This window comes from Cyclopterus lumpus, chromosome 7 (assembly GCF_009769545.1).
Source record: "Cyclopterus lumpus isolate fCycLum1 chromosome 7, fCycLum1.pri, whole genome shotgun sequence".
NCBI classification, from domain to species: Eukaryota; Metazoa; Chordata; class Actinopteri; order Perciformes; family Cyclopteridae; genus Cyclopterus; species Cyclopterus lumpus.
The window spans coordinates 26213081-26222499 of record NC_046972.1 but is presented as its reverse complement, the minus strand read 5'-3'; the positions used below and the strand labels follow the sequence as shown (position 1 = coordinate 26222499).

The 9419-nt window shown below is 48.5% G+C and overlaps 2 protein-coding genes across 7 annotated transcripts in view; one reads left to right on the top strand and one right to left on the bottom strand.

The window, feature by feature from the left end:
• Positions 1 to 535: 535 nt before the first annotated feature.
• On the bottom strand, positions 536 to 2533 carry LOC117732966 (5-hydroxytryptamine receptor 1-like). The gene is made up of 2 exons (XM_034536191.1): positions 1520 to 2533; positions 536 to 691 (listed from the first exon to the last, which is right to left on the bottom strand). Exons 1-2 carry the CDS (start codon positions 2531 to 2533, stop codon positions 536 to 538), a joined length of 1170 nt encoding a protein of 389 aa, XP_034392082.1.
• Positions 2534 to 7747: 5214 nt separating this feature from the next.
• The window catches only part of ndnl2 (necdin-like 2), a 9572-nt gene continuing 7900 nt past the window's right edge, over positions 7748 to 9419 (top strand). For all 6 annotated transcript variants that reach the window (XR_004609732.1, XR_004609733.1, XM_034537006.1 and 3 more), the window contains exons 1-5: positions 7748 to 7949; positions 8145 to 8264; positions 8345 to 8408; positions 8553 to 8632; positions 8724 to 8818. Coding sequence is in view for 4 of the 6 variants with exons in the window: in XM_034537006.1 (XP_034392897.1) it covers positions 7899 to 7949; positions 8145 to 8264; positions 8345 to 8408; positions 8553 to 8632; positions 8724 to 8818 (410 nt within the window). In the remaining 2 variants the exon portion in view is untranslated. The remainder of the gene's footprint in view (positions 7950 to 8144; positions 8265 to 8344; positions 8409 to 8552; positions 8633 to 8723; positions 8819 to 9419) is intronic.

Sequence of the window (9419 nt, the reverse complement as noted above, 5' to 3'; positions counted from 1 at the left end):
TGAGGAGGGAGGGACTGACCAGGAGTGTGAGGAGGGAGGGACTGACCAGGAGAGTGAGGAGGGAGGGAGTGATGAGTAGAGTGAGTAGGGAGTGACCAGGGGAGTGAGGAGGGAGGGAGTGACCACAAGGGTGAGGAGGGAGGGACTGACCAGGAGTGTGAGGAGGGAGGGACTGACCAGGAGAGTGAGGAGGGAGGGAGTGATGAGTAGAGTGAGTAGGGAGTGACCAGGGGAGTGAGGAGGGAGGGAGTGACCACAAGGGTGAGGAGGGAGGGACTGACCAGGAGTGTGAGGAGGGAGGGAGTGACCAGGAGAGTGAGGAGGGAGGGAGGGAGTGACCAGTAGAGTGAGGAGTGAGTGGAGCTGAACTGTGACAGTGGCCCTGTGGCCCTCAGACCCTCAAGCCCTCAGACCCTCAAACCCTCAGATTCTCAGACCCTCAGACCCTCAGGCCCTCAAGCCCTCAGACCCTCAGATCCTCATACCCTCAGACCCTCAGACCCTCAGACCCTCAGGCCCTCAACCCCTCAGACCCTCAGTTCCTCCCTTTCAGGGGACACCTCGGGACGGAGGAGAGGATCTTGCCGAGTTCGGAGCGGAACTGTCTGGTGACCAGAGTGTAGATGAGCGGGTCCACGGCGGCCGGCACGCAGGTCAGAACCACGGCTGACGTCTCCAGCTCGAACAGCAGCTGCAGGGAGGAGAACACAAGAAATGTTCTGGTTCATCTGCTCATTATTGAATCTAAAACGGTGAAGAATATCAGATCTCTATATTGCTCGTTCTGTCAGAACCAACAGTTCTTTAATAGAACTATGAAGCATTATGGCACAACGAATGCACACCAGGATTAAGACGAGAGAATTATGCGCACCAGGATTAAGAAAAGAGAGAAGTGTGCGCACCAGGATTAAGACGAGAGAAGTATGCACACCAGGATTAAGAAGAGAGAGACGTAGGCACACCAGGATTAAGACAAGAGAAGTATGCACACCAGGATTAAGACAAGAGAAGTATGCACACCAGGATTAAGAAGAGAGAGAAGTATGCACACCAGGATTAAGACAAGAGAAGTATGCACACCAGGATTAAGACAAGAGAAGTATGCACACCAGGATTAAGAAGAGAGAGACGTATGCACACCAGGATTAAGACAAGAGAAGTATGCACACCAGGATTAAGAAGAGAGAGACGTATGCACACCAGGATTAAGACAAGAGAAGTATGCACACCAGGATTAAGAAGAGAGAGACGTAGGCACACCAGGATTAAGACAAGAGAAGTATGCACACCAGGATTAAGACAAGAGAAGTATGCGTACCAGGATTAAGAACAGAGAGAATTATGCGCACCAGGATTAAGAAGAGAGAGACGTAGGCACACCAGGATTAAGACAACAGAAGTATGCGTACCAGGATTAAGAACAGAGAGAATTATGCGCACCAGGATTAAGAAGAGAGAGACGTATGCACTTATTGCAGGGCATTGTTCATGTCTAGTGATACAAAACCACACTCACTGTGTCCGTTTCCCACCACGAGATGACGTGCATCAGCAGAACCACCACCAGAGGAACCCAGAAAAGCGTGAAGGCGATGATGATGTAGCCGAAGCGCAGCGCCAGCCTCCCCTCCACCTGCTTCTTGCCCCGCGCCCTGGCCCCGGGCGTCAGGAGACACACCGCCCCGACGATCTCCGGTCTGCTCCGCGGGGGGGCGCCAATGGGAGCACTGGCCTCGGCCACCAGTAGCACCGTTCGGCAGGGCAGCGGTAGCGGGCCGGAGGAGCCCGGCGGACCGGTCCGTTCGTCCGAGGCGGGGACACTCAGCCATCCGCAGACGTGCTCCGACACCGTCGGCCTCAGCTGGACCCCCCGACTGAACACTTTCTTCCGGTGCCGCCTCACAACTTTGAATATCCGCACGTAGTGGACCACTATGACCGCCAGAGACAGCCCCCACAGCGGGACCAGCACGCAGGGTCCAAACGGGTCAGAGTACGGAAGGCGCGCCGCGTGGTGCGGACGGCACAGCATGTAGAAGAGCACCTTCTCGGAGAGAGTCAGAGAGACCAGAGCCAGGACGGCGCCGCACGCCCATATGGACAGGATCCAGAGCCGGACCCGGGTTCTCCTCCTCTCGGTCTGGAACGGGAACGCGATGGCCTGGAAGCGCTCCACGCTGATGCTGACTAGCGTGAGCAGCTGCACGCAGCTGCACAGCGCGTACGTGAACTGCTGCAGGGCGCACACTGACTCCGGCACCCGGCCGCCCCTCCCAGAGCGCAGGAGGGAGCACAGCAGCAGCGGCGTGTCCACGGAGCACTTGAGGAGGTCGCTGGTGGCCAGGCTGACTAGCAGCGCATTGTTGAAAGTCTGCAGGCTCTTGGTCCTGAAGACGATCCAGCAGACCCACAGGTTCCCGGGAGACCCCAACACCAACGTCAAGGTCAACACCGCGCAGTTGAATATGAAAAAGCAGGACGCCGTGCCGCTCTCGTGGGGCGCGCTGGTTCGGTTCCAAAGAGCGTCCATGCTGTGAAACTCCTCACACAGCTGCAGGCGGCTCTGTGTTCCATGTATTTTATTCAAGGGCGTTCAGCCCTGATTGGCTGACCAGTCGTTGATTAGCCTGTAATCATGTGGACCGACCTTCCTGCTGAGCAGATTACCCTTCTTCACCTTCCACTTCAAACATCAGTTGCATGATGGGAAATATGCTTTCACATGAGATGATTCATGTTGTTTTATAAAGTTCTAGTCCTATAGACCTCAGTGTAGTCCTGGTCCTCTATAGACCTCAGTGTAGTCCTGGTCCATTATAGACCTCAGTCTAGTCCTGGTCCTCTATTGACCTCAGTCTTGGTCCTCTATAGACCTCAGTGTAGTCCTGGTCCTCTATAGACCTCAGTCTAGTCCTGGTATTAATACTAATAAAGACAGTTATCATTCAATTCAATTCAGTTTATTTTGTATAGCCCAATATCACACATTACAAATTTGCCTCAGAGGGCTTTACAATCTGTACACCAATACATGTCATGTGTACAGAATAAACAGCATTACAGAGTTACATAAACACATTACATGAATATGACAATATATGAATGGAACTCCAATCCATGAAACAGAAGGAGGTAGAGAGGAGGGGGCGGGGCATCAGCAGGGCCAATAGGAGGCCGGCTCACCAGCATCAGACACCTCCAGGTCCAATGGACCCTATGAGACGTGAAGTCACAACGACTCCGGGGAGGAAGCAGAGTTAATAAGGTGCAATGGAGAGATGTAAATTCATCCATAAGGAGAGAGAGAAGAGGAGATAGGTGCTCAGTGTATCCTAAAACATCCCCCAGCAGCCTATAAGCCTATAGCAGCATATCAAGGGGCTGGACCAGGGCAAACCTGATTCAGCCCTAACTATAAGCACTAATAAAGAGGAAAGTCTTAAGTCTATTCTTGAATGAGGTGACTGTCTGCCTCCAGGACTGAAAGTGGAAGCTGGTTCCATAAAAGAGGAGCTTGATAACTGAAGGCTCTGGCTCCCATCCTACTTTTTAGGATTCTAGGAACCACAAGTAGCCCCGCATTTAGTGAGCGCAGCTCTCTAGTGGGGCAATATGGTACTACAAGCTCCTTAAGATATGATGGTGCATCACCAATCAAGGCTTTGTAGGTGAGGAGAAGAATTTTAAATGTGATTCTTGATTTTACAGGGAGCCAGTGCAGAGCAGCTAATACAGGAGTCATGTGATCTCTTTTCTTAGTTTTTGTGAGTACACGAGCTGCAGCATTCTGGATCAACTGGAGGGATTTAAGAGACTTATTAGAGCAGCCTGATAATAAGGAGTTGCAGTAATCTAGTCTGGAAGTAACAAACGAGTGAACCAGCTTTTCTGCATCTTTTTGAGACAAGATGTGCCTGATTTTTGAAATGTTACGAAGATGAAAAAATGCAATCCTTGAGATTTGCTTAACGTGGAGTTAAAGGACAAGTCTGGGTCAAAGATAACTAGAGATTCTTTACAGTGGTGTTGGATGCCAGGGAAATGCCATCTACAGAAACCACATCACCAGATAATTGATCTCTGAGGTGTTCAGGGCCAGTAAAATAACTTCAGTTTTGTCTGAGTTTAACATCAGGAAGTTACATTACATTTCATGTCATTTAGCTGGCGCTTTTATCCAAAGCGACTTACAATAAGTGCATTACACCATGAGTCCAAACTCAGAACAACAAGAATCAAGCAAGTACAATTTCTTCTATAAAGTTAAACTACAAAGTGCTATCATTAAGAGACATTTAAGTGCTACCAAAGTGCTACTACGGTGCTACCTTCCATATTCAAGGTATAGTCAAAAAAGATGTGTTTTTAGTTTGCGACGAAAGATGTAGAGACTTTCTGATGTCAATGGGGAGCTCGTTCCACCAATGAGGAGCCAGCACAGCAAACAGTCGTGACTTTGTTGAGTGTTTAGCTCCAAGTGAAGGAGCTACAAGCTGATTGGCAGAAGCCAAGTGAAGTGAACGAGCTGGGGTGTACGGTTAGACCATGTCCTGGATGTGAGGTTAGACCATGTCCTGGGTGTGAGGTTAGACCATGTCCTGGGTGTGAGGTTAGACCATGTCCTGGATGTAGACCGGACCCGATCTGTTCGCAGCACGGTACCCAAGTACCAATGTTTTGAAGCGGATGCTGCAGCCACCGGTAACCAGTGAAGGTCACGGAGGAGCGGAGGATTGTGGGTAAATTTCGGGAGGTTGAAGACCAGTCGAGCAGCTGCATTCTGGATGAGCTGTAGAGGTCGAATGGCATTAGCAGGTAGACCTGAAGGAGGGAGTTACAGTAGTCTAGACATGAGATGACCGGAGCCTGGACCAGAACCTGGAACAGAACCTGGAACAGAACCTGGAACAGAACCTGGAACAGAACCTGAAACAGAACCTGTGCCGCCTTCTGAGTGAGAAGAGGTCATATTCTCTTGATGTTGTACAGCATGTACCTACAGGAGCGTGTTGTTGTGGTAATGTTGGCAGTCAGGGAGAGTTGACTGACAGGTGTCACACCGAGGTTCCTGGCAGTCGGAGTCGGAGCCAACACTGAGTTGTTGAAGTTAATAGTCATTGTGGGTGGGAGAGCCTTTTCCTGGAAGGAGGAGAAGTTCAGTCTTGTCCGGGTTAATTTTCAGGTGGTGAGCGGACATCCACTGAGAGATGTCAGTCAGACATCCACTGAGATGTCAGACAGACATCCACTGAGAGACGTCAGTCAGACATCCACTGAGAGATGTCAGTCAGACATCCACTGAGAGATGTCAGTCAGACATCCACTGAGAGATGTCAATCAGACATCCACTGAGAGATGTCAGTCAGACATCCACTGAGAGATGTCAGTCAGACATCCACTGAGAGATGTCAATCAGACATCCACTGAGAGATGTCAGTCAGACATCCACTGAGAGATGTCAGTCCGACATCCACTGAGAGATGTCAGTCAGACATCCACTGAGAGATGTCAATCAGATGTCAATCAGACATCCACTGAGAGATGTCAATCAGATGTCAATCAGACATCCACTGAGAGATGTCGGTCAGACATCCACTGAGAGATGTCAGACAGACATCCACTGAGAGATGTCAGTCAGACAGGCAGAGATTCGTGCTGCTACCTGTGTTTCAGATTGGGGAAATGAGAGGATCAGTTGGGTGTCGTCAGCATAGCTGTGGTAGGTGAAGCCATGAGAGAGAATGACAGAGAGAGAGAGTTGGTGTACAGAGAGAAGAGAAGAGGACCAATGACTGAACCCTGAGGGACCCCAGTAGTCAGAGGACAAGGCTCAGACACAGATCCTCTCCGGGTTACCCGGTAAGAGCGGTCGGTGAGGTAGGATGAGAAGAGTGAGAGCAGAGCCTGAGATACCAGGTCCTGGAGGGAGGACATGAGGATCTGGTGGTTCACTGTGTCAAAGGCAGCGGAAAGGTCTAGAAGGATGAAGACAGAGGAGAGAGGCTGCTCTAGTGTGAAGGATGAGGACAGAGGAGAGAGAGGCTGCTCTAGCAGTGTGAAGCTGCTCAGAGACAGCAAGGAGGGCAGTCTCTGTTGAGTGGCCTTGAATCCAGACTGGTGGGGGTCTAGAAGGTTGTTACTGTGGAGAAAGGAGGAGACTTGGTTAAAGATAGCTCGCTCTAGAGTTTTGGAAAGGAAGGGAAGGAGAGAGACAGGTCTGTAGTTATTGACTTCAGGTCTGTAGTTGTTGACTTCAGGACTGTAGTTATTGACTTCAGGTCTGTAGTTGTTGACTTCAGGTCTGTGGTTGTTGACTTCAGGTCTGTAGTTGTTGACTTCAGATGGGTCAGAGTGGGTTTCTTCAGGAGAGGGTTGACTCCGCCTCCTTCAGAGAGTTAGGGAAACAGCCGGTTGAGAGGGAGGTGTTAATAAGATGGGTGAGAAAGGGAAGAAGGTCCGGAGCAATAGATATAACGTATATATACGTTATATAATATATACATGTATCCATGTATATATGTATCCATGTATCTATGTATATATGTATCCATGTATCCATGTATATATGTATATATGTATATATGTATCCATGTATCCATGTATATATGTATCCATGTATCCATGTATCCATGTATATATGTATCTATGTATCCATGTATATATGTATCCATGTATATATGTATCCATGTATCTATGTATCTATGTATCCATGTATCCATGTATATATGTATCCATGTATATATGTATCCATGTATCTATGTATCTATGTATCCATGTATCCATGTATCCATGTATATATGTATCCATGTATATATGTATCCATGTATCTATGTATCTATGTATCCATGTATATATGTATCCATGTATCTATGTATCCATGTATATATGTATCCATGTATCTATGTATCCATGTATATATGTATCCATGTATCTATGTATCTATGTATCCATGTATCCATGTATCTATGTATCCATGTATCCACCGCCGGACCTGTCTGTCTGCCTGTCCGTCTGTGTGTCTGACTGTCTCTCTGCCTGTCTGTCTGTGTGTCTGCCTGTCTGTGTGTCTGACAGTCTGTCTGTCTCTCTGTCTGTCTGTGTGTGTGTGTCTCTCTGTCTGACTCTGTCTGTCTGTCTGTCTCTCTGTCTGTCTGTCTGTCTGTCTGTCTGTCTGTCTCTCTGTCTGTCTCTCTGTCTGTCTGTGTGTCTCTGTCTCTCTGTCTGTCTGTCTGTCTATTACATTACATTACATTACATGTCATTTAGCTGACGCTTTTATCCAAAGTGACTTACAATAAGTGCATTAAACCATGAGTCCAAACTCAGAACAACAAGAATCAAGAAAGTACAATTTCTTCAATAACGTTAAACTACAATCTAACGAGCACAAAGAGTTATTATTAGTTTACAGGTTAAATCAGTTTAACTGAGGGTTGCAATTACATGTGTAATATAACTATATATATATATATATATATATAGTTATATATATATATATATAACTATATATATATATATATATAGTTATATTAACACATGTAATATACATGTAATATATAACTATATATATATATATATAACTATATATATATATATATAAAACTATATATATACAACTATATACATATAGTTATATTAACACATGTAATATACATGTAATATATAACTATATATATATAACTATATATATACATATATATATATATTATTTCCGGCGCCCATAATCTACGTCATCAACAAGCGCCCGAAGAGCGCAGGCGCAGACGGTCGTTCGAGGAGCGGCTGAAGTTGTTTTACAAAGTGAATGAATAGTTTGACTGGCACGTGCGTGTTGGACGTTACTCTAGTTTCTAAAAGCACCAGCTGTTTCCGGTCGCTCTGTGGTCACTTCCGCCATGTCGCAGAGGAAGAGGCTGTCCAACACGCCGGGCTCCTCGCAGGGCAAGGTAGGTGCACGAGGCGCGCACACGGTACAAGTGTTCAAACACCACGTGACGCGCCTCGCGAGGCAACGGATTGGGTCCGTGGTGACTTCCGGGTAGAATCGACTCTTGTTGCAGTGTCCAGACCCCAGAATTATGTATATAATCTTGTATTCTCCAGCCTGAATGAACATATATTCTATATAATATTTCATGTAGCGGCCATCGAGCTCCTCGGTGGCTCAGGAGGAACATGACGACACAGCCTTCACCCAGCCGAGCACGTCGCAGGTCCAGAGAGGGATGGAGAAGCTCACACCTGCACAGGTGGACCAAAAGGTCAGACGCACACACACACACACACACATTTACAGAAGCCCATTTCCTCCCCTTCCTTTAATCGCTGTGTCCTGTCCTAGACGGCCGAGGTGGTGCAGTACTTCTTGGTGAAGGACCAGAAGAAGATCCCTGTGCGCCGGGCAGGTACGGCCTCAGGGGACACCAGCAATAACCTGTCGCCCTGAGAGGCTCACCTGTCGCCCTGAGAGGCGTGGCCACGCCTTTAGAAGTGTCCCGCCAGGTGATCTCTTGGACGTGAAGGTCCTTAAATGAGTCGTGTGTTTTCAGAACTGGTGAAGCACGTGGTGAAGGAGTACAGAACCATCTACCCCGAGATCATGAAGAGAGCAGCACGCACCTTTGACCAGGTGAGTCGAGGCTGGAGTCGGCTTCACGTGTCATATTGACATAAAAAGAACAATAAAACAACAACAGAAACCTCTTTCCTGCTGTTTGAAGGTCTTTGGCCTTAAAATGATTGAGATCGACGCCAAAAACCACATGTACATCCTCATCAACAAGCTGGAGCCGGCTGAGGGACCCCCGGCCACCAGGTGAGTCTTTAATACCTCTGTAACCATAGCAACCAGCTGGAGCCGGCTGAGGGACCCCCGGCCACCAGGTGAGTGTCTTTAATACCTCTGTAACCATAGCAACCAGCTGGAGCCGGCTGAGGGACCCCCGGCCACCAGGTGAGTGTCTTTAATACCTCTGTAACCATAGCAACGAGCTGGAGCCGGCTGAGGGACCCCCGGCCACCAGGTGAGTGTCTTTAATACCTCTGTAACCATAGCAACGAGCTGGAGCCGGCTGAGGGACCCCCGGCCACCAGGTGAGTGTCTTTAATACCTCTGTAACCATAGCAACGAGCTGGAGCCGGCTGAGGGATCCCCTGGCCACCAGGTGAGTGTCTTTAATACCTCTGTAACCATAGCAACGAGCTGGAGCCGGCTGAGGGACCCCCTGGCCACCAGGTGAGTGTCTTTAATACCTCTGTAACCATAGCAACCAGCTGGAGCCGGCTGAGGGACCCCCTGGCCACCAGGTGAGTCTTTAATACCTCTGTAACCATAGCAACCAGCTGGAGCCGGCTGAGGGACCCCCGGCCACCAGGTGAGTGTCTTTAATACCTCTGTAACCATAGCAACCAGCTGG

Coding starts and splice junctions, on each gene's coding strand:
- LOC117732966 (XM_034536191.1), bottom strand. CDS start 2,533: ATGGACGCTCTTTGGAACCGAACCAGCGCGCCCCACGAGAGCGGCACG. Junction 692..1,519: donor CGTGGTGGGAAACGGACACA/GTGAGTGTGGTT, acceptor TCCTCCCTGCAG/CTGCTGTTCGAGCTGGAGAC.